General features: G+C 36.9%; 3 protein-coding genes across 4 annotated transcripts; 1 reads left to right on the top strand and 2 right to left on the bottom strand.

Moving 5' to 3' along the window:
• Nucleotides 1-183: 183 nt before the first annotated feature.
• Nucleotides 184-4,641, bottom strand: atpsckmt (fATP synthase c subunit lysine N-methyltransferase). Its single transcript, XM_067453019.1, has 4 exons — nucleotides 4,092-4,641; nucleotides 3,022-3,159; nucleotides 799-849; nucleotides 184-704 (listed from the first exon to the last, which is right to left on the bottom strand). The coding sequence occupies exons 1-4, from the start codon at nucleotides 4,377-4,379 to the stop codon at nucleotides 507-509; spliced, it is 675 nt and encodes a 224-aa protein (XP_067309120.1). The 5' UTR covers nucleotides 4,380-4,641; the 3' UTR covers nucleotides 184-506.
• Nucleotides 4,642-6,683: 2,042 nt separating this feature from the next.
• On the bottom strand, nucleotides 6,684-13,241 carry LOC137089444 (neuropilin and tolloid-like protein 1). Of its 2 annotated transcripts, none has more exons than XM_067453021.1 (9): nucleotides 12,893-13,241; nucleotides 12,362-12,427; nucleotides 12,098-12,232; nucleotides 11,772-12,020; nucleotides 8,819-8,860; nucleotides 8,605-8,732; nucleotides 8,251-8,479; nucleotides 7,930-8,043; nucleotides 6,684-7,441 (listed from the first exon to the last, which is right to left on the bottom strand). In XM_067453021.1, the coding sequence occupies exons 1-9, from the start codon at nucleotides 12,918-12,920 to the stop codon at nucleotides 6,858-6,860; spliced, it is 1,575 nt and encodes a 524-aa protein (XP_067309122.1). In that variant the 5' UTR covers nucleotides 12,921-13,241; the 3' UTR covers nucleotides 6,684-6,857. The 2 variants fall into 2 exon arrangements, with proteins under 2 accessions (XP_067309122.1, XP_067309121.1); XM_067453020.1 differs by having other exon boundaries at nucleotides 12,362-12,430.
• A 2,505-nt stretch (nucleotides 13,242-15,746) lies between these two features.
• Nucleotides 15,747-20,284, top strand: cbln2a (cerebellin 2a precursor). Its single transcript, XM_067453638.1, has 3 exons — nucleotides 15,747-16,119; nucleotides 16,235-16,354; nucleotides 17,680-20,284. Exons 1-3 carry the CDS (start codon nucleotides 15,832-15,834, stop codon nucleotides 17,875-17,877), a joined length of 606 nt encoding a protein of 201 aa, XP_067309739.1. The 5' UTR covers nucleotides 15,747-15,831; the 3' UTR covers nucleotides 17,878-20,284.
• Nucleotides 20,285-25,782: the final 5,498 nt, after the last annotated feature.

A 25,782-nucleotide genomic window follows, 5' to 3' on the forward strand; every position in this document is an offset into this window, starting at 1 on the left:
TTTTCATACAGACTACTGCTATTCATTTTGCATTTTATGTTACCATATTTTTAAGATAGCATCCTTAATCTTTTTTTTAAATTATTTTTATTATTATGACAGGGCACAATGCGAGGCAAACATGCAATACTAGTAGAGGACGTCTTTGTGGTTTGCATGGGACTTTGTATCTTGTCTCACTTGGGCATGTGTAAAACAAACAAACACACCTTCAGAGATTTTTCATGAGTTTCTTTTTTGTAGTGAGTAAGTCATATTTTGTACATTTAGTCTCACAATGCAAACAAGTTTATTTGGTGGTGTGCAACAGGATTTTACAATGTATAAAATCCTTTTCTTTGTAACATAATAAAAATACTTTTTACTGAAACAAAGGGATATTTTATTATGAGCATAAGAACACCAAAATAGTACGCATTTTACAATGACAATACAGAGACAAAATGTCAACATTGTAAAGTAAGAAAGTAGTATTCATTTTCCTAGTTTCCATTGCTGCTGAAGACTTATGACATCTCTTGTCTTTTGTTGTCTTTATCATTTCTGATATGTGGTTTGAATGTCTTGGCATTATAAATCCACACAGTGTCAATTCCTTCTCCAGCGACATCATCAGGTGTCCAAGTGGGAAAAGGAAAGCGACAAGCTACTACTTTGGCTGAACTCTGGAGCTCTGTTTGGAGCTTGACTTCAAGCTGCTCCATCTATAAAGAAAGAAAAATGATAAATAATGTTTGTCAGATCTTGGAATAGATGCATATAGATACACTACACATATACATATTAAATATATATTACCATTTGAGGAACCCCAAAGATGACCACATTGGAGTACTCTGAAAAACTGACCTATGAATGAAGGACAGTTCATTGTCACCGTGAAATAAAAATTAACAGTTCATATTTTTATGGATAAAGCAGCATTTATTATAAATGATTTATCCGTGCACATCATTATATTTGTAAAAGTCATGTGGTCTCGAAATCTAATCAAAATATCTGCCCCTCCCTAGCCTGACGTGGTCATACTCAATTCTAGTCAGAATATGAGTCTGAAACTGCCCCATTGGGCTGTGATTATGGGGCGTGTTTCAACCGAACCAGGAAAGACCTCAATTGGACAGACCTACAACCAATCAGAGCAACGAAGCGACGCATTGTCAAATGTCAACAGAGCTCAACTGCACTGTGTTGCCAAGTCCGCATTTTTTTTCCACGGGTTGTTTTCTATGTCCGCGGGTTGAAGAGACTATTATGTGATATATAGACCCATGAGTGCGAATTTTAGCAGGTAACCTTGCCAAAATAACACACATTTCACTCCCCAAACACCATTTTTTTTCCAGAGAACCCCCCGAGAAGCTATTGTTTAGGGCTAGTAGTTGGTGGATTTTGTTGTAAAAACTTAGCAACCCTGTTTCTATCATCATTTTTGAGAGAAATTGTGAAGGTGAATGCATTCAAACAAGCTCTCCGTTTAAGATTTGAACAAATATAATCCAAGCCCCTTTGATGCATGATTACATTACTGCTTATCATCTGTCCGTCATCGTCTAAACTAAAGCCCGCCCTGATGATTTCTTTGGTCCAAACAGTTTCTGTTCGCAGATAATCACTCCTCTATGGATTGAGGCCAGACCGAACTGCCCGACCTAAAAATGTTGTGGGCGGGGCTAAGTTCGGCTGGCATCCAGTCTAGCCCCTCCCTTTTGCAACAACAACTTTTTTCTGATGACGTGTTTACTGGCACAAGGGCGAGACAAGGGCACTGTCGCTCACATGAGATCAAAACCACAACGATGGACAAAATCATGTCCCTTTTTTTGTTCAAGAAGTTTTTTCACTCATATATAAGCCGCAGGGCAGAAAACACTAATCACAACTTCCGTTTCACAACAACTTTAAAGGCAAATTACAAATGGCACTATTTGTTAGGGCATTCCAAATGAATCCCTTCACAAAGGACCCTTTTACAAGTCCTTAAGCAAAAGGAACATGCGATGATCACTTAAAGGACGTTTTTTTTCCCCCGTTTATGGTCATGTGGCAAATCCTCATAATTCATTTAAAGGGTTAGGTTACCCAAAATTGAAAATTCTGTCATGATTTTCTCACCCTTGCATCCTTCCAAACCTTTAAGACTTGCATTCATCTCCGGATCACAAATGAAGATCTTTTTAATAAAATCTAAGCTAGTTTTGGTACTCTTCATTGACAGCTACGCTACTACCAATTTAAAGAGATCATAGAAACTAATAGTTTAATCCAGATTTTCTGAAGAGACTCGACTGCTTTATATGATTAACAGACTTAATTTAGTCTTTTACTCACATATAAACATTAATCAGTGAATGAAACAGAATGTTTATGATACAGAAATGCGATGGAAGTCAATGGTTGCCGAGATCTGTTTGGTTACAAAAATTCTTCCAAATATCAGTATAGATATTCAGCAGATGAAAGAAATTCATACAGGTTTGGAACAACTGGAGGTTAAATAAATTAGTTCAATATGTTAGGTGTTGACTTGCAGCATCCAAACATGAGACTGCAGTTTTAAAGTTGAGATGGAACACACAATAGGCTATATATAAAGCATATTTATGAAACTTCATATAAAATGTATATTTATAAAAAATAAAAATAAAAAGTAAAATGTGTACCTTAAAATGCAATGTAAGTCGCTTTGGATAAAAGCGTCTGCCAAATGCATAAATGTAAATGTATTTGCAACAATTCTATTAACAGCAATAATAAGAAATTCCTGTTGTAAGAACAGCTAATAGGCCATTGGACACCGCACTGCAATGTCATAGTAATGTTCCAGGTGAAGATAATAAGGAAATTATCTTTCATTGCTCCCTAGGGCACAGGGACGCTCACACGACATTTATAACATGCACTATGACTTTTATAACACATACACTGTGATTTCATTCAAACTGATCTGTAGTTGCTTAAATAAACTGAATATAAATACAAAGGAAATCCACATTAAGATTATGATTGACCTGTTCTCACCTTCCAAAGGTCTGAAATATAAAAAGATGTGCTGTGATGAACTCCTTCCCTCCAGGCTTTGTAACGAGAGTACCAGACCAGCCATGGGTTCAGCTCAAAGCCAGCTGCCTTGAAGCCTCTTTTAGCTGCAGCGATAACCTACACCAAACCAGGAAATATTCTTAGGAGCAATTCTGGGATAATGGTTCAACTTTTAACTCTGATTAATGCCGCCTTCACTGCTATTGCAAATTACCTACTTCCCACTTCCGAAGCATTCAAATTTCTACTTCCTTAAACTAGTATTTACGATCATTCCGATAGCATGTAAAGGCAACATAACTAGCATCAATACTGTTATATAGTTAAATGGCAATATTGATTTATTTACTACGGTACTATGGAGCCAGAAATATGACAAAATGATCTGGATTCAAATTGTATAAATCTGAATTATTGACAAGTGTAATTTAACAAAATTGAATATGTTGCATTGAGAATTGCATTTGAGATTTCTAATCTAAAATCTAGCCGATATCTCATTTTCCGTGCATTAATCAAAAATAAACAAAAAAGTATAAAAGGGCCGTTTGATCTTCTCTTTATTCCATTACAAATAGGAAATGAAATGATCAGATGGTGCTCTGCTCGACTTTTCTGACATAATTTACTCTTCCCTGATGATGGCCTCTGGCCTACTTTCTGTAAGATCTGAATTTCTGCAATTTTCTTGAATTTTAGAATATTGATTTTGATGTTCTGAATTTATTCTTCATCTCAAATCTTGAATCTGTATTTTCAAAAACTGAATATTTCCAGTCTATTAATTCAGAATAAAATATCTGCTGTTTGAAAAAACATGTCTTTACCATTTCGACATAAAAACATTTCAGATGTGTTAAATTTCAAATCTTCTATATTCAACATTTAAAATTCTAATTCAGAACTATGTAAAATGCAACATAATATTAAATTTTGTTAGATTACACTTGTCAATAATTCAGATGTATACAATTCTAATTCAGATCATTTTGTCATATTTCTAGCTCCATATTACTGAATAATATTGTTTGTTACGTCAGGAAACTCACTATCCGTCCATCTCCACTGCCGATATCCACCAGGGACCCTGATCTACTTTTCAAAACCTTTAAAACGTTTTCAATTTGTGTCCTTGTTGCAGGTACGAATGGCAGACAAACTTTCCTCAATGCTGGTGCAACAAACGGTCCGGTCACTGCATACAGAGCGACCAATGACCCTCCGACGACACAAGTTGCAATAATACCGAGTCGTTTTTTAAAAGCACCAGCTGACCCCTGCTTATGAGCATGGGAAGTCTCTGAGCATGGATTTGATTCTGTGCCAAAGTCAGACATCCTGAAATGAATGAAGTGACCTCCTTAACGTTACTAAATGCCCAATGACAGCACGGACCTTCGACAGATGTGCAATTACAAGCGGTCATTCACAATAAACAAAACATTTCAATAAAATAACACCGTCATCCAGCCAACATACAGACTAATATATTGTCAACATATTCTATAGATATAGTATAAAACAACAACAGAACTTTTACATTATTCTACGAGACGAGCGACATGAGAATCTGTGCATCTATTTATTTGTCCGACGATAGACTCTGTGAAGCGTCATTAGTTCCCATCTCTGTCACTTCGTACAGATGGACATACAAATACTATTAAACCAATAAGAGAGTAAAAAAGACACTTGCAGTAACATCATAACTAAATTTGGCTGAAGATTTACAGCCAGTTCATTTACAGTTCATTTCTATGTGTATTTTTAAGAGTGGTGAAAGTTCCTCCCCTGCAATTACTTTTGTATACCTGTGGGAGGCACTATTATGCGGCTCATTACCCTTTACGGCATCTGCTGCTTTTATTTTTTAACCTTTATGGCATTTGCAATAAAACAGCACTTTTAAATCGTATTTAAATGTTATGACGAGGATTGCACATTTTAGAAATATTTACATGCGATGCTTGACCACACCAAAATGCTACCAATAGACGAGGAAAGAGGAAGGATGCAGACAGTGGAAAAAGAGCATTTTGTTCTACTTTTTATAACAATAATGCAATAAAATCAGACTGCATGACAACTGTGTGACTGCAAAACAAATTACTTATTTGTAATATTATCATAATGTGATATGAGAATGAAAATTGGAGTATAAAGGGTAGCAAGGATAAAAGAAACAGATATTCTCACACAGGCATAAAAACTATGAAAATACAAATAAACTAAATCAAAATGAAAAAAACAATTAAATGAAACCACACAGTTTAAGAGAGAAGCCTGTTACAGATCACAAAAAACAATGGTAAATATAACCATAACAGTAATGACATATTTGCCATGTTTTAAATAATAACCACACCAAACACACGAGCATGAACTGAAAGTATTTGCATTACACATGCAATGATTCAGTGTTCTAATATAATTTATTGATACTAGGAGTAAAATGAAAGTGCACAATGGTCATCAAATAATATGGACTAGACAGCGAGCACAGTGTCATAGGCAAAACAGGAAAAGAAAACCGACAGTAATACAGTTTAATGGTTCACATATCCATTTAATGCATATACAGCCATGTTTGTTGATATTCCTGGATGAATGCAAAATGATGAAAATGGAGTGACTAGACAAGGAAATCCTGTCTGTCAACAAAGAAAATAAAACAAACAAAACCCGAGACAAAAGACAATAAAGAAACAATTAAAGGTGCATTATGTAGGATTGACATACTTCGACATAGGATCGTTGTTTCCCCGCCCCCTCCTCCTCAGAATCAGCACTCACACGGGTTGCCAGATTGAAGTCACGCAACAGGAACGAGCACAAATGATAACAAAAGCCACACTGTAAGTTGATTTATCTGCGTTTTAATATGCTCTCGTTCATAGAGATTTTTTGATGGATGCTGAGGCTTTTTAGGTTGGATTGAATCTGCGACTTCTTACCTAGTTTAAAGGGTTAGTTCACTCAAAAAATTAAAATTCATTCATTGACACCAATGTCATTTCCTCTCTCATGACCCATAAAGGCACTAAAGACGTCGTTACAAAGCCCATCTCACTACAGCGGCTCTACAATCATTTTATGAAGTGACGAGAATAGTTTATGTGCATAAAAAAACTAAATAACGACTTATATAGTGATGGGCTGATTTCAATACAAAGCTTTGAACGGTTATGAATCAGTGTATTGATTCATGATTCGGATCACGTGTCAAACTGCTGAAATCACGTGACACTGCTGATCCGAATCATGAATCGATACGCTGATTCAGAGCGTTCGAAACTTTGTTCATAAAATGATTGTATAGCCGCTGCAGTGAGATGGGCTTTGTAACGACGTCTTTAGTGCCTTTTTGGGTCTTGAGAGAGGAAATGACATTGGTGTCAATGAAGGCCTTTCTGAGCCATCGGATTTCAACACAAATATCTTCATCTGTGTTCCGAAGATGAACGGAGGTCTTACTGGTGTCCACCGACATTAGGGTAAGTAATTCATGACAGAATTTTCATTTTTGGGTGAACTAACCCGTTAACCTTCTGGCTTCCATGACTGCAATACGCCATGTTTTCCGCCTGTGGTGTCGAAATACTGTTGGGTAAACTGGCGGCGTGCGATATCGCAAAGACCAAAACAAAAACAGACATTCCGACACGGAATGCACATTTCAAAGTAGAATAACTGGCTGTAGCTAATATTTTTCTAAAAAACAAGTAGGTGAATTTTAGTTTCCTACATACAGTATCTGCAAGCATATTGTGGTATTTTTATGCTTTAGTAAAGTGAAAAACATACATACAGCACCTTTAAAAATCATTGGAAACCGACCGATGCACAGTTCTGTCCATTGCAGCTCGTCCACGACTGGTGGTGGGACCATCATAAAGTTCATCGTCCAGGTCGCACTCTTCAGCCCCATCGTGCGAGTAGCTGTGCTTCATCACCAGAATATTCCTGCGGCCTGTAGGGGTGGCCTGCAGAGGGAACGGGGGTTGTGCCGACGCCTCCATCTCTGAGAGAATGGCAGCAGCATCTCGCAGGCTGAGATCGCTGCGGCTGCCTCGAGTGCTGGACACCTGCGAGCCACAGTGGTGGCCGTGGATGCATTTGGAGGAGGAGCGCTGCAACTTGGGGAAATCCTCAGGTAACACCTCACTATCAGATGAGGCCGTTTGCCGTAACGTGCACAGTTCATAGTGCGGAGGTTCAAAGGCCTCGTGAAGCAAGGTGGGGTCAAATTCGTCCCTGCGGATGATGTATTTTTTCCGTGGCTGTTTTATTTGAATGATTATCGACACGGTGAGCAGGATAATAACCACTCCGCAGGTCACTCCAATAATGGTCACATTGGTATTATCAAGGCTGTCCAGGATAGTGGCTTTTCTTTTCTCTGTGTGAGAGGAGCATACATACTGTAGGTGACATAATGTTTTGAATGCAGAAAAGGATTAAATTACAAATAATTAAATGACTTTACACTAACGTTCACAAGTTTGGGGTTGATAATATTTTTTTTATGTTTTTGAAAGCTGTCTTTTATGCTCATCAAGGCTGCAGTTATTAAATCAAAAACAGTAAAAACAGTAATATTCTGAAATATTATTACAATTTAAAATAGTTTTTGCTCATGAAGTTGTGCAGCCTACTAAAAAAGGGATAGTTTATTCAAAATTTCAAATACTGTCATAATTTACCTTTATAATGCAAAAAGAACATATTTTGAAAAAAGGTAGTTCATTCAAAAATGTAAATACTGTACTAATTTACCTGTATAACGCCAAAAAAAAAAAGTACAGTCAACTTTTTACCTAATAAGTGGATTATTTAAATTAGCTTTGTGAATACAAGTGTTTCATTTTGGAATATGTGATTATATACCTTTGCAACCATTCTCATCCCAAGGATAGACACAGTTTTGGATACCATTGCACACCAATGTGTGGTTAATACACATGTTGCTGTGGCAGAAGAATGCATCTCCTTCACATGGAGCTGAAGAGCAAAATGATAATTAAAGAAGAAACCACAAGAGACACTACCATATCATGCGGTTTAAACTGCTTAAGTGACTCAGTACAGCACTCATAATGTGTTGAGCCAAATAGGCAGATAAAATAGGAGGTAAATCACAACTTTAATGCTAGAAAGCAAGCTGCTAAAATGTGTTAGGATAAAAAAAAAACTGATTTAATGACTCACGCTCGTGGAAGGTGGTGAAGAGGATACGAAATCGGCTCCTGCGGCTGGTCTCATCAGCCCACATGCGAATCACACCTAATGAAGTCAGCAGCATCACGTCATTGGCCACCGTGCTGCAGAATTTATTCTTCAGATGCTCCACCGAGCTGCTCCCATCATACACCGCCACAAAGTTACGCTTGCACTCGTTCGAGTTCTGCATCTCATAATCCAGGAAGCGCAAATAGATCTGTGCAGGAGACACGTTTATATTGGCATACGTTTGTTTTCTAATTAAACATAATGGAGAAAACTAGCTTAGACCAACTTGTTAGGTTTTAATTTCATTGAAAACAGTTGTGAATAGAGGTTTACCTTAGAGCCAGGAGGAGCTCTTATAAACCACCTGCAGTCTACAGCCTCTGTCGGCAGCGCTTTGCCCTCTTTTGCAACCATTACAGACTCCACAAAGCCCTCTGGCCCGCTCATCTCAAACTCACAAACTACACCATGAAAACACTGTCATGTCTCGTGAACTGGCTTTGAAATGCAAAGAGGGTAAACTTAAATTAAAAAACATTTAACTTACTTGGAAGAGGTGGTTGAACTCCAAGGTCCTTGAAATCAGGATCTGCAAAATATAGAGAGTGGAGTGAGTGATTAAGGATTCAAAGAAGGCCTTAAAGGGGTGGTTGCATGCGATTTCACTTTTTTAACTTTAGTTAGTTTGTAATGTCGCTGTTTGAGCATAAACAGTATCTGCAAAGTTACAGCGCTGAAAGTTTAATGCAAACGGAGATATTCTCTTTTAAATTGACAGCAGTTTATTGCCTACAAAAACGTCCGGTTTGGACTACAACAAGCTTCTTCCTGGGTTGGTGACATTATAAACCCTTGCTAGTCTCCGCAGATGTGACTTCTGCCCGTAATGGTAATGGGCGTGCCGTTTCCGGACAACCTGTGCTTGGCATTTCAGCCAATAAAAATACAGGAAACTACATTTGGCCATCTAACCAATCTAAGATCTTAGATCTAATCTTTTTCAGAGGGATGGGCTTCAGAGAAGCAGGAAGCAAACAAGCCGTTCAAAGGACAGTGGAGACAGCGGTGTGGAATAAAGCGAAAATATAAGAAAAATATGCCGTTTAAAAAAAGAAGTATTACGACGTTATACTGCGCCCCATAAACACAACCGAGCCTAGACAAAAACACAGAACCACCCCTTTAATCTGCACACACAAAATCACAAGGGATTTTATATTCACGTAAGTGACTTCAGTTCACACAAAATAATGTCCTAAATGAGTAGCTTCTTGTAGCGGAAAAGATCTCTGCAAAGCAGCATTAATTCAAAGATTAATGTCATGTTGTTTCCCATCAAAAAACACTGCTTATCCCAAATGATCTGTCCGCGGAAGTTGGTTTAGCAAGGAAAGTAATGCTAGTTACAAAACCTGCTGAGGACCAGCGTGCAAAACAGTGTATGTACACTACTGTCTGAAAGTGTAAGATTAGTACGATTTTGTTTTGAACAGCTGTTTTCAACATCATAATGTTAGATGTTTCTCGAGCAGCAAATCAGCACATTAGAATGATTTCTGAAGGATCGTGTGACACTGAAGACTGGAGAAATGATGCTGAAAATTCAGATTTGCCATCACAGATATAAATTACATTTTAAAATAGAAAACCCTTTCGATTGTAATTTTTTACAAAAATACCGGTTTTATTGTATTTTTAATAAAATAATACAGCCTTGGTGACCATACGAGACTTCTTACAAAAGCCAACCCCAAACCTCTGGATGGTATGCATAATTTTTTCTTCCTAAGAACATGGGGAAAAAAAAAAAAAAACAGATGTAATTTAATTTCCCTTATGGTTTCAAAGACAAACACAGATAAATAAACCACATGGTTTACTTCTCTCCCTGACCCCGAAGAACTTCTGTACCAGCACAATCATTCATTTTCTCTCAGCCTAATAACTGAAACACAGGATTATGGAATGAGAATGATGTCCTGAGGCTTGAGTCATGATTGTACGTGGATTAATAATCCCTGCACCAGCCTCACAGATTAGGCTGCACAGAGTGAGGACAAAAAGTAATAAGATGTAGGTGTGTTTACAGAAGCCTGTTTGTATTAATTATATTTTTGTACAGATTTTTTAGGCTTAAACCATTAATAGGCTCTGGCCTGTTTATAATGTAGACGAGTTTAACTAGCTGTAATCTATAATTTCACAACACAAAAAAAACTCACTAGGATGTTTCAGAGTCCTTTAGGGTTTCAATCTAAAATCATTCAGGGATTCGCAATAATCCTCTCGTGTTTTCTTACCTCTGGTACAGCTTGGCTAAGATTATTTATGATGATGTAATAGGTCGCATGGATGTAGGTCTCTGATAAATCTCTGATTTATGATGAGCAGGATGGTATTTTACAGTTCTCTAATCAATTGATTTCAATACTAAAATAAGTTTGCTTTTCATTTTTTAAGATTTGGTTGGGCTCCGCAGTGTGAAGATGTCATAGTTCTTGGTAGTGATGCATTGATTTTGTATGTTTCCTTTATTTCAGGGCTCCTACAATACGCAGGGCTCAGGACAAAGCTGTCATTGCAGGTCCCCCTCCACCAGGACCTGTCAGAGGTTCTCACTCATGTCCCTGCTTCAATATGCAAATGCATAAATCTAATTATTTTGGCCATCCCATACACTCTTAAAAACAAAGAATCTTCATTGGCATTGATGGTAAAATGAGGAACCTACGCCATCCATGAAACCTTTCCATTGGACATAGAGGAAAAAGGTTCTTTAGATAATACAATGTTCTTCACATACAATGAAAAAACTATATTTTATGAACTGTTCACTGAAAGGTTCTTTGGGAAACCCAAAATGGTTCTTCTATGGCATTGCTGCAAAACCTTTATTTGGAACATTTTGGAATATTTTTTTAGAGTGTTGATTTTCAATAGGATTTGCTAAAGCTGAAGTAGAAGGACAGAGCTCAGGACATGGAGCAGACTGAGTGTGCTCCTCTGAAGACAAGCTTTCATTAACTGGGATCAGAGACATCACAAACCTCCCCCACTCAGCTGCTGCATGTGTGCCTGTACTACAAATGCAGAGCTATCAGACCTGAGCACTGAACACAGCATCCAGTACCAAACCAACATTATAACTCTGTATGCATTTTTCCCCACAAAATCACAAAATCCACAATTAAATCTGCTGTTCAAAAGTAATTTAAACCTGTTACATGTTGAAGATTTTAAAACAAAGAGACTTTAAGACATAAAATGAATTAAAAACATTTCAGATTTCGTCGCTAATTGAAAAATTTTGAGCACTTTGTATAGAAGGTCGAAGAGATGTTCTTCCACTGATGAACAAGATGCTCCTTGTTTCGATCTCAAATCATGATCTGCACAACGTGATCATCAGATTTTCCCTGGACTTCCCTCTGACCCCTACAACAACTCTCACCCCTCCGCTCCGAGCCTGCATATGCTGATAACACAAACAGAACTCTTACCTTGAGTGAAATTATACCGAGCTGAAAATCCCGTGGCTTCTAGTTCACCATCTGCCACAAATTTTAACCAAAGGTATCGTCCGCTGGACCTAACATAGGTCGGGCTCTCTTGTCCACAGTAACGGCCGATGATAGGAGAAAAGCTGAAGGGTCCATCCCTGACTTCAATGTGGTCAAACTTACACTCCCACGACGGCTCAATAGCATACTTCTCATCAAAATACAGGTCGATGCATTGCCTTGGAGAAGCTATGGCACAATTGAAACTTCAAGTTAGATATGGAAATATAACTCATTAACAATAGTCAAAATGTGAGATGAACAACCTTCAATTATGTATATGCATTCTCGGTCAGGAGGATATTTCTCAGGATAGTTAGGAGATGTAAAAAGTCCTCCTTCAGACTCTTTGACCCAAGTACCACACAATCCTGCCGGTGACACACCAGAGTTGTTTTCAACTGAAGAGACAAAGCAAAAAGACTGCCATGAGATTCAAACTGCCTGAATTAAACAATATACAATATGCACTGTTAGTTCTGTCAATATTGCCCACTTCTTGTCTGTCATTGTTAATGATAGATAATTACCTACAGCTCTCTTCGGTGGTGCTGTTGGTGCTCCGGAAAATCCAAGGTTGACGAGACTTGCAACAACTGCTAAAATGAATAATCATCAGAGATTATGATGGTCAAGAATAGCTTGCTTTATTCTTTAAGCACGTCTTAAATGTGCCAATATTGCACATATTGCACATGATAATCTCTTGATAATGCCAACATACATTTCAATGTTTTCTCATTCATTTATGACATCATGGTTCATGTGTGTCCCCATAAATAAAAAGTAGATAGCACATAAATATTCAGTAATTAACCACTTGTTGATCTGCGTTTTACAACTTAATCACCACTATTGCAAGTGTGCGTTCTGACTACTACTTCGCACTTTTTTTAGTGTATACTAGCTACATGCTTTCGTGTGAACATTGCGAAACATATTTACACATTTAATATAAGGATATGGCTTAAACTTAAAGGGAATCATGCATATATTGTTCCCAATGGGTTACTTGGTTTATAACAATACAAAATATAATTTATGTTTTTATATTTACTCACCAACGAGCAGCTTCACCCGCAGCACCATGATTCTCCCCAAGGGTCCCCAATTTCAACTTTGAATTCCATTAAATGCGAATAGTAGCGGCGGAACGAAGGATAAATTTTAGAGAAAATATCGCCTAGCTACAATATAAAGCAGTCAGTCTTTAGAAGAGGCTGCTTAAATGATACGACCCCAATTATGTGAGATTCATTGTAAAAAAATAATAAAAAAATAATAAAAAAATGTAACAGCTATTCCCAGAACTATTCCGTCACGGTGTAGTTGAAGACTTGATGGAACAGGTTGAACAGATCTGGGTAATCCGCCTCCGTGCACAGAAGACCTGCGGACACGAAGAGTGGATTAACAAACAGCATCCCTTCTCTCGTATGTGGACAGACTTTGCTAACATCGTCGTGAATATTTTAAATGCTGTACCCTGCCTCAGATTAAGTTTGTCCATGTTAACCAATGGTTTGCTGATTAAAGTTGTAGTCTACTTTGCGCACTTTGAAATGTTTTTTGGATTGTTGATGTGAATTGTCAAGTTACTAATAGCCAATAGCCTTTGACGATCGATTTTTTTTATTTAAATTATTATTAATGTGTGTATAACAAAATGTGTGTATTATATCTATCTATCTATCTATCTATCTATCTATCTATCTATCTATCTATCTATCTATCTATCTATCTATCTATCTATCTATCTATCTATCTATCTATCTATCTATCTATCTATCTATCTATCTATCTATCTATCTATCTATCTACACTCTAAAAAATGTTGGGTTGTTTTAACCCAATGTTGGGTCAAATATGGACTAACCCAGTAATTGGGTTGTTTTAATCCTGTGGTTGGGTTAAATATTTGCTTAAGACAACCCAATCGCTGGGTTAAAACAACCCAACTGCTGGGTTAGTCCATATTTGTCCCAACATTGGGTTGTTGTTTTTTTTAAAGTGTGTATATATATACACACACACACTCAGTATGTTTTCTGCTAAACTAGCATCCTCTGTGGGACTGCTTTCATCAGCATCTTGTAACAGGAGAAATAATAGAATAACCAGTTATGTTATTCAACAATCATTTAATTAGCGCACTATAGCAAACCTATTGATTAAAAAGGTATGGCACATATGCAATTTGTGGTGTGCAATATGATTAATAAAAACAATCTGCAGCAAATGTGCAGTAAAGAATAGCCCATAATCACACTTTAACAAACACAGGTGCATACTTACCCCAACTGCTTTTAAGCTGTATATACTCTACAAAATATGTTTATGACATAGCCTGCACCTGAATATAACAAACATGTATTAACAGTTTTGCACTGACCACTAAAGAATATTTTATTTTCATAAGGTTAAGTCTTAATTCTGCTTGAAATTTGAAACAGAGAAGTGAAAATAGACTTTATAAATGTCCTATTTTATGTTCAAAGACAAAAACAACCAGGATGTTTGTATCTTTTTAATATATAGGCCTACTATTATTTTTAGTAACCCTATTGAGAGTTGCTACTTTTCTGCAATATGTGCTCTGGACATGGCAAGTTGACCTGGTGTAGCTAACATGCAAATCTAAATCTAAACAGCATTTTGCTCATTTGTTTATAATTATTATGCATACAGCCTTTATGAACTCATTTTTATTGATACTCGTAGGCCTATTTTAAAAATTAATTTGTGAACTCTAAGACCAATGAAGGTAAGGTGAAGGCAAAAGTGTTGACCAGTCACAGCAGGATCTAAGATGTAAACTTACCACTTTAACCTGTGTTGGTGCAATGCATTATGTACTATGTAATTAATTACAGTAATTTAATTAATTTTCCCTTGAAAAAGTAAAGTAAGAGATTACTCTTATTTTCTGTTATTTAAAACCAAAATGTAATATTTAATGTTAAAATGTATTAATTATTCCTTTAAAAACTTTGGTCAGTACAGGAATAATTTATTTATTAAAATTATGTATTATTTAATTTATTTGAATGAATTCAATTATTCCATGTCTATCCTTGTATTGTGTTTACTGGTCATGGTAGATTTAGAAATTATAATGAATAAATAATGAAATACTTTATTAGTTATTACTAGTACAGAAATCTAATTACACTGTTGAAGATTTAATTAGTAAATTAGGCTACTTTTTAGAAATAACTTGCCCGACACTGATTTTTGACCTGTAAAATCTGGATGTTGCTAAAAGAAAAAGGCAAAAGATTTTTCAGCGAGCAGAGCAGACTGCAGACTTTTGCACGTTTATGTTATGATTTAGTCATTTTAGGTTTACAGGTTACATATTTCATTTGATTAATAGCTGCACGTGTGAATTCAAATTTAAAGCGCTAAATGCTTCGCTAGTTGTAATACAATACGCTAATATCTTTTTACAACCACTGGATGGAGCAATAGCACATCATATTCGTTTTTTGAAACACCTCAAGAACAAACAATGGGATGCCACCATGAAAACAGCCATTGCCTCTGTTTTACATGTAATTTCATTTAGCCATAAATGCTGAACGACCCCTTAAAGAAGTATAACAAGCAATTTATTTTTACAGTCAAGTGGACAGGCCTACAGTATAGCTACTATTAAGAAGATTTTTGATTATTCATTCAACGCACATCCTTCAAGTGACAGATTATCCGTCTACTGTTTTGTCTTAATTAGTGTCGTGAATGGTTTTTATGGTAATCATTTATGGCATCAGTTTTGGATTTGAACTTGATTTGAAATATTGCTCAATAGAAACTTTCGCGCATGGTGAAAATTTAGGGCGTTTTCAAATAACGCGTGCGCGCGATGTGTGTATGTGGATGAGAGAGAGAGAGAGAGAGAGAGAGAGAGAGAGAGAGAGAGAGAGAGAGAGATGCCGTCGTCTTCACTGATCTCCTAAGAGTGTCCGTTAGTATTTTTGCTCAGAGGTCTTCCACAGTCATGTTGAGAGCCAGGGAACAGGGCTCTTTGGCCGTCCTGGCCTCCACCCTTCTTTTGGGATGCGGCGTTGCGTTTTCCCTCGGACAGAATGACACAGAACCGGTAGTTTTGGAAGGAAAATGTTTAGTTGTGTGTGACTCGAACCCGTCCGCCGAAGGTGGAGTGACCTCGTCGTTTGGGATATCTGTCCGGGCTGCTGGCGCTAAAGTGGCTTTTTCAGCGGTCAGAGGAACTAATCATGAACCATCAGAAATGAGTAACAAGTCCATGACAATCTACTTTGATCAGGTCAGACCCTTTCACATTTACGCATATCTTAAGTTAGCTGTAACATTTTTTCCCCTCCAAAAAACATTTATGTTTCCAAAAAATGCGTTAACTAAGCGAAAACACCTCTTTGCAGGTACTAGTGAACATTGGAAATCATTTCGATCTGAAGGCGAGTGTATTTCAAGCTCCACGTCGAGGCATTTACAGCTTCAGCTTTCACGTTGTGAAGGTCTACAACCGACAGACAATCCAGGCGAGTCTATGTTTTCATTTACTTCTTTTTTTTTTTTTTTATCATTGCAGATATTAATTATTCATATCTGACTATTGCAATTGCTGCTGCTATTCCATTTCTATTCCACGAATAATCATTAATTTAACACTGCTACTAATTCTTTAATGTAATAGCTTCTATGTCTTCCAGTTTTCTTGTTACTAATTGAATAGAATTTATTTGACACGCATATTCCAATAGTAACACTTATCTTACGAGCACTTGAATAGATGTTGGTAAAAGTGTTAGAAACTATGATAAATAGTTCAATTGGAATATGTATCTGCAACAATTGAAAGTCATTACTAGTTTAAAGGCAATATTTCATTTGGTAACTTCATACCAGTAAAACAATTTCACTGTTGGAATAAAAGCAAATAAATATTTGGTTACACTTTAATACACACTTAATACATTTAAGTACTGATTAACATTAATGGTAACACTTTATATTACAGTGCCCTTGTTACATGTAGTAATAACAGTAAATTATGCATAATTACATGCAATTAACCCTGAACCAAACCCTATTCCTACCCTAACCCCAATAAATACATGTTATTAATTAAAATTATTCAGTACTTAAAAATATAATTAAAGTGTAACAATGACACCTCAATATAAAGTGTAACCAGATTAATTAACGACATTTATATGGTTAAGTTTAGGATTAGGTTTGGTTGAGGGTTAGTTGCATGTAATCATGCATAATTTATAGTAATTGCTATAGAACTTACATGTAACGTGAAACAAAAACACTGTAAAATGTTACTGAATAGTTTTATGAATGCAATAATGAGTAATACTATGGCTTATTAAATTGAGACTTCTCACTACTGGAATAAGGAATCTAATCTAATGAACAGCTACAAGCGAAACTGAAATGATATGGATTACTATAAAACATGTACAGTTTCGTTTTATGAAGTGAGGGTTATTGTTATTGTCTTGTTGTAATGCATCCATTAATTAATTACTGTTTGTAAATTCCTTGTTTTACAAATCATGGATATGTAGGAATTGTGATGTTGTATGTGGTGTATTATATTAAAACTATATATATATATATATATATATATATATATATATATATATATATATATATATATATATATATATATATATATATATATATATATATATATATTAGTTATTTTATTTGTTTACCTGCCCAGGGACAGCAGATGTAAATTACATGTTAGCTAACTCTGGTGCAATTACTATTAATCGTGCATTGTCCCTGTAAAAATAAACAATAAAATAAATAAATAAAATGATCACATCTTGTGTTTTCATGTCATTAGGTCAATCTGATGCATAACGAATACCCAATAATATCTGCGTTCGCTGGTGACCAAGATGTGACCCGGGAGGCGGCGAGTAACAGTGTGCTTCTTCACCTGGAGCGTGAAGACAGACTCTATCTCAAACTAGAGAGAGGGAACCTCATGGGCGGGTGGAAGTACTCCACGTTCTCTGGCTTCCTTGTTTTCCCTCTCTGATTGAATACAGCCCAGACTGAAGACCAAGGGACATTTCCATATCTGCTTTCAAAAATAAAGGTAGCAGAGAGAACATGGAATGCGTTCTAGTTCATTTTATTTATAGTAAGGATCTGAAGAAATGTAACGAGTTTGTATGTATGTGTGTGTGTGTGTGTGTGTGTGTGTGTGTGTGTGTGTGTGTGTGTGTGTGTGTGTGTGTGTGTGTGTGTGTGTGTGTGTGTGCGTTTAACTATTCGTGAGATTTAAAAGCAAGTAGGACAGTGACAATATTTGGACCAATTGATGTCTGCGTATTGCTTTGGGGGACAGAGTGGTATCATCAGTGACATTTTTGCATTCAGGAGCATATTTTGCACGAATTGTGTTTTGTTGTGTGCTCGTCATTGTATTTTTTTTTTTGTAAAGCCCTTATAAATTTGATGTTCAATATGAGAGAAGTAAGTACAAAAACAGCAATTTCTCTTTAATCGTTGTTGTTTGGCTTAATGAGTAGATAAACAATGATATCTTGCATTTTTATATTACTTGAATGTAAATATACCATATCATAAACAGAAGGAATGTATTTTAAAAAACTCATTTAGGACTCGGAAGTTTTATTTTGCAAGAAGGCAATAAAGTCAGAGAGGGTGGAGGAAAGAGAAGAACTCATCGCTGTCTGTGGTCCTGAACAACAGCTGTCCGTCAAAAACTGCAATCTTCTCCAGTACACACAGGAATGATTTATTTAATGCTTGCTTATATAGTAACACGCAGTGCAACATATAACATTCATCAGTTACATTTGTTTTGAATACATATGTCACCAACTGAGAACAGCGCAGACCTTTAATGGCCACTACAAGTGGTGATTTTATAATCTTAAAATTTGTATTTAAGAGTAATTGTGTTCCAAGACTGTAAACAAATTTTTAAAACATATCTGATTAAGTCTGTCAACAGGGGGTAGTTTTAGGAAGGATGAAAGCAACACAGAGATCACAGAGATCAATATGTGCACAAACTGGAAAGATATAGACACTATGCAGATTTGTTGTCTCTTTATTTAAGGCAGGCCAATGCCATAGAATGTGCTTCTAGATTCTGTCGTACGCAACTGAACTTTAAAGATTTAACATTTATAGCTTTATATTTCAAAGCATGGCTTTGAAATGGAATGGAGATTCGGTAATTTATTACCATGGGCACAATTAAAAACTGAAGACAGCATTATTTGGAGATGAAATGCAAATGTGATAAGGTATGAGAATGATGTGGGTGTAAAGTGTTAAACAGTGAAATATTCCTTCCAAGAGCTTAAAAAGACACAAGCACATATTTTCACTGATCAAGACCGTGTCATCTGATTGTATCAAAGTATATACAGTGTGGGATGTTTCAGGGGTAATATGCATAGATAATAATTAAACATTTTATTATATGTTTGACCTCATGATCAGACCGTGAACCTTTAAAAAGTCTTTAAAGAAGAAAGAAAGAAAAAACTATTTCTCTCTCTTGTCGTTTGATTTGTCTTGGAAGTAAACATCGCCCAAAGGCTAAAAGCTGTCTAATGCCTCTATCTGACCTTTCCTTTTCATAAAGATGATTAAGAATGAAAGCATGACTCAACAGCACATGTCACTGCTAGGTCACTTAACATGACTTTGGTTTTGGGGAAGAAAATGTAGAAAATGTTTTTATGCATAATTTTTTTTATTTGTCCTTTAAGAACATAAACCTTGTTGCTAAAACATACTGAACTCTTACACTCACTCACTCACTCACACACACACACACACACACACACACACACACACACACACACACACACACACACACACACACACACACACACACACACACACACACACACACACACACACACACACACACACACACACACACACACACACACACATGTTGGTCTATGTGGTTTACAGGGACTCTCCATAGGCGTAATGGTTTTTATACTGTACAAACCGTATTTTCTATCCCCTTACACTGCCCCTGCCCCTAAACCTACCCATCACAGGAAACATGCTGCATTTTTACTTTCTCAAAAAAACATCATTTAGTATGTTTTTAAGGCCATTTGATATGTCCTCATAAACCACATTTATAGTGTAATACCAGTGTAATACCCATGTAGTTATACAAATTTGTGTCCTCATAAACCACATAAACAGGCTCTCACACACACACACACACACACACACACACACACACACACACACACACACACACACACACACACACACACACACACACACATGTTGGTCTATGTGGTTTACAGGGACTCTCCATAGGCGTAATGGTTTTTATACCGTACAAACCGTATTTTCACTTACAACCCGTATTTTCCCTTACACTGCCCCTGCCCCTAAACCTACCCATCACAGGAAACATTCTGTATTTTTACTTTTTTTCCAAAAAAAAATCATTTAGTATGTTTTTAAGGCCATTTGAATTACGAGGACATTTGATATGTCCTCATAAACCACATTTATAGTGTAATACCAGTGTAATACCCATGTGTCCTCATAAACCACATAAACAGGCTCACACACACACACACACACACACACATGATATCTGATTAGCAATATTTCTCCTACCCATGTGTGTCTAAAAATGTCATAGGTCTCACCCCAACAGTCAGGTTTTCATTACGATAATTACTGTTGCATGATTTCGTAGACCGAGTTCACGCTTTACTCATGGCTTGTACTACTGCGTGCTGGAGAATTAAACTGGCTTACAATGAATCTGCCTGCCGTCTTTATCTCATTCATATGCAAATGTGAGGCAAGGTCAGTGTACTTTATCATTAAATTGTTTATGCTATCAATATCATTCTAGAGCCATGTCCAATTATGTGAACCAGAGCTAAGACATGAAACTAATGGAAGAATAAGAATTATGCAGTGACTTCAAAAAGTTAAATATATCAAAACTATTTATTTTTTGTTTGTTTGTTTCTAAAGTAGCCACCCTTTGGCTAAGACTCTGGGCTCTGCTCAACCAACTCCCTAAGGTGCATCATGGGACACATTTTAAGCAGCATTTGGCCTGGTAAGCTGGACACTTGTTGGCTGTTGTTCCATCACGATCCGGTCCAACTCCATTTGAGTTGATTATTTATTTTTTGTTATATTTGCAAAGACAAAACCATTTAAGCACCTTGAAATACAATTTATAAAAATGTTAAACAGACATTTGAAATAAGTTACTTATGCTCACCATGACTGCTTTAATTTAATAAAAAAGAAATACAGTAATATTGTGAAATATTTTTACAATTTAATATAGCTGTATAAAATGTAATTTCTTCCTGTGATGGCAAAGCTGAACTTTCAGCATCATTACTCCAGTCCTCAGTGCCACATGATCCTTCAGAAATCATTTTAAGCTCGAGAAACAATTCTTCTTAATATTATTATTATCAATGTTGATATTCTCCAATTTTCCAGGATGTATATATAGATTATAGATGTCTTTGCTGTCACTTGTTGATCAATTTAATGCAGCCTAGATGAATAAAAGTATTATATCTTTTTTTAACTCGTACTGATCTACGATGTAGTGTACAGCACATAGCGGCCCGAATGAATATCGTCTTACTCTGTGTCTGTTTTGTGTTGATCTACTGAAATAGATTTGATCAGATGGTGTAGTGACTAACAGCCCAGAACCCAGCAGAGAAGAGAGTTGAGTAACTTTACACATTAAAGGCCACAAACCAGTGCAAGAACCTGATGTGATAATGAGATGGGCTCATATAGTCTGGCACATGTTTTTTACTAAATTTCCCCAATACTAAAATGGCTTTAATAACCAAATTCATGCGTGCGGGATCATCCTAGATTGCTTCAGATTTTTGGCAGCAGGCATTATGCGTCGAAGAGTTGTTGTCCTATGAAGAAAATGTGTGTCAGGAATGATTTAATGACCAGAATCTACACTTAAAACCCCACTGAAAAACACATTCTCATCTGTTATCACAATTACACATGTTGCCTTTCTTGTCTATGGTGAGAAATCGCAAACGACCTACTAAGTAAATGCAAATCAGTTTTCCAGCTCTCCTTTTGTCTCTCTCTCCCATCATCAGGAGCAGATTTCATGTCGCTGCATCTATCTCCGGGCTGTAATGTGTGTTAGTGTCGTCTGTGCTGTCCCGGTTCAGATGGTAAAGGCACAGCCTCCTCCTCATCTTTCCAGCGTGAGAGCAACACGAGGCCTTTTGATGTCCTTACCCCTTGTGGGATGCATGCTGGGAGAGCCCGAGTGGCAAAGCACCGGTCCAATCTGTGACCCACTGACACATGGCATACGCAGCTCTATAATCAGCCTGAGCGCTGCAGACTCACGCCAAGCTGGCCTTTACAGGCGAGAGGGCCAGAAACGTCTTCAGAAGAACCCACGGACATCTCTACTGGGCATTTAGATGCTGCTTCCTGTGCTGGAGCACGCATAGCCGAAGCACGATATTAGACGATTGGAATGAGACAAAATAGTATGAGAAACTGATTCAGAAGGATTTCACTGGAAAGATGATGACAAAACAAAAAGCGTGCAAAGCTGCTTGTAAGAGGCAGATATTGTGCTGATGGCACGATGCTTACAGTTGTAGTAATTAAAACATAATTAGGTGTTAGGTTCCTCTGTGCCTTCATTACACCTGGAACACTACCATCAATCTTCATTACACCCTAACATACTGGATATGATACAGTACTGATCTCACAATGATTCCCAAATAACATATGATGTAATAAACACTAGACATATATCATTTGTGCATTTCATTATTTGCATTAACAACTGTGCAGTACAAATGGAAATAATTAAATATAGTTATTAATAAATAAGCGGGATTTTAAAATCATAATAATGAATATTTTTATATAATTTATATCTAATTTAATTGAATAAACCCTACAAGCCTTAATATTAACCATTGTTTAGGTAAAATACAGTTTGTGAATATATCAATGTGTATCCTTTGTCCCCGTCCTGCGGCCCCAAACAGATTCTCACTTTATGGCCTCTGAACAGGTTGTTTGAATGCAATAGTTCACTTTGCATGCTGCCGCCATCGCAGACAATGGTTTATGGTGTCAAACTTGGCCAGAGCATATTGACATTACAGCATTCACTTTTCTGCATCTAAAGCATTTTTCATACCCCATCTGCTGCGATTTTCAGACTGCTTAACAGAGTATGGCTTATCATAAAATTTATGTCCAATCTGCTGAAAAAAGTTGGCCATAAATTTGTTTGAAATGCATGGGACAGCAATTCTAGAAGAGTAATGTCCAACAATCAGTAATATTAGATTTTTTTAAAATAGTCCTCAGAGGAGCACTCTGAATGCTAGTACAAACAAACAAAATTTGTCTGGAGTCTAGTGAACATTGCCTCAGTAATTTAGTTATTTTGTCAAATGCTTCAGTTCAAAGAATCTTTAATAATCTCACGATCGCCAGCACAAGAGACCGTTTTGAGTATTTGTCCTCTGTTCGCAGAGCCTCCAGGTTGTCTTGTAAGCTGTAGACCTTGATGCCGACTGAGAAGCTGTCTCCAAAGGACGTCAGTGGCTGTATGTAAATAATAAATAAGGGCATCTGTTGGTTCCTGTTACGTACCCTTTACTTACTTCTCATTAAGTCAGTGAGCCTGAGAGAAGAGTGCACTCCTCACTTCTAGTTATTGTCACAGTGATGAGCACATGGTGTGCTGATGATGCTTGAACAATCTCATAGTTCGGTTTAGCCATAGATTTTTGTATTAACTAATAACAACAGTAAGTTAATAGTAAGTTAGTAATAATATATTTATATTACATATCTCTTAAATACTTTTCTGATTATGGTGATAGATAGATAGATAGATAGATAGATAGATAGATAGATAGATAGATAGATAGATAGATAGATAGATAGATAGATAGATAGATAGATAGATAGATAGATAGATAGATAGATAGATAGATAGATGGATGGATGGATGGATGGATGGATGGATGGATGGATGGATGGATGGATGGATGGATGGATGGATAGATAGATAGATAGATATATAGATAGATAGATAGATAGATAGATAGATAGATAGATAGATAGATAGATAGATAGATTGATAGATAGAGGTGTGTATATATACATTATGAATTTATATTATATAGGCTATAATTTGATTTTGAATTTCTACCAAGCTAGTGAAGCTATTGGTTTATTTACAGTTGTTGCACTTGGGCACAATTATTTAATAAAGTCAGGCCTGATGCCATTCACAAAAGAGTGATCCCTCTTCCACACGCTGAGAAAAACAGTTTATTAGGTAATTAAAACATTTTTAATCATCATTTTAGTATCAGCCAATACTGAATCCCAGGTATCGAAATCGGTATTGGAGGCGAGAAAGACGTATCGGACCACCCTTGCAATACAGTATACCGTTTACATTAACATGACCAATATATAGGTCCTTCTAAAAAAATTAGCATATTGTGATAAAGTTCATTATTTTCCATAATGTAATGATAAAAATTAAACTTTCATATATTTTAGATTCATCACACACCAACTGAGATATTTCAGGTCTTTTATTGTTTTAATACTGATGATTTTGGCATACAGCTCATGAAAACCCAAAATTCCTATCTCAAAACATTAGCATATCATGAAAAGGTTCTCTAAGCGAGCTGTTAACCTAATCATCTGAATCAACTAATTAACTCTAAACACCTGCAGAAGATTCCTGAGGCTTTAAAAAACTCCCAGCCTGGTTCATTACTCAAAACCGCAATCATGGGTAAGACTGCCGACCTGACTGCTGTCCAGAAGGCCATCATTGACACCCTCAAGCGAGAGGGTAAGACACAGAAAGAAATTTCTGAACGAATAGGCTGTTCCCAGAGTGCTGTATCAAGGCACCTGAGTGGGAAGTCTGTGGGAAGGAAAAAGTGTGGCAAAAAACGCTGCACAACGAGAAGAGGTGACCGGACCCTGAGGAAGATTGTGGAGAAGGACCGATTCCAGACCTTGGGGGACCTGCGGAAGCAGTGGACTGAGTCTGGAGGAGAAACATCCAGAGCCGTGTGCAGGCCTGTGCAGGAAATGGGCTACAGGTGCCGCATTCCCCAGGTCAAGACACTGTGGGCTACAGAGCACTGGACTGTTGCTCAGTGGTCCAAAGTACTTTTTTCGGATGAAAGCAAATTTTGCATGTCATTCGGAAATCAAGATGCCAGAGTCTGGAGGAAGACTGGGGAGAAGGAAATGCCAAAATGCCTGAAGTCCAGTGTCAAGAACCCACAGTCAGTGATGGTCTGGGGTGCCATGTCAGCTGCTGGTGTTGGTCCACTGTGTTTTATCAAGGGCAGGGTCAATGCAGCTAGCTATCAGGAGATTTTGGAGCACTTCATGCTTCCATCTGCTGAAAAGCTTTATGGAGATGAAGGTTTTTCAGCACGAACTGGCACCTGCTCACAGAGCCAAAACCAATGGTAAATGGTTTACTGACCATGGTATTACTGTGCTCAATTGGCCTGCCAACTCTCCTGACCTGAATCCCGTAGAGAATCTGTGGAATATTGTGAAGAGAAAGTTGAGACGCAAGACCCAACACTCTGGATGAGCTTAAGGCCGCTATCGAAGCATCCTGGGCCTCCATAACACCTCAGCAGTGCCACAGGCTGATCGCCTCCATGCCACGCCGCATTGAAGCAGTCATTTCTGCAAAAGGATTCCCCACCAAGTATTGAGTGCATAACTGAACATAATTATTTGAAGGTTGACTTTTTTTGTATTAAAAACACTGGATGAAATGATGAAATATGCTCATTTTTTGAGATAGGAATTTTGGGTTTTCATGAGCTGTATGCCAAAATCATCAGTATTAAAACAATAAAAGACC

This window comes from Pseudorasbora parva, chromosome 9, assembly GCF_024679245.1.
Source record: "Pseudorasbora parva isolate DD20220531a chromosome 9, ASM2467924v1, whole genome shotgun sequence".
Lineage (NCBI taxonomy): Eukaryota > Metazoa > Chordata > Actinopteri > Cypriniformes > Gobionidae > Pseudorasbora > Pseudorasbora parva.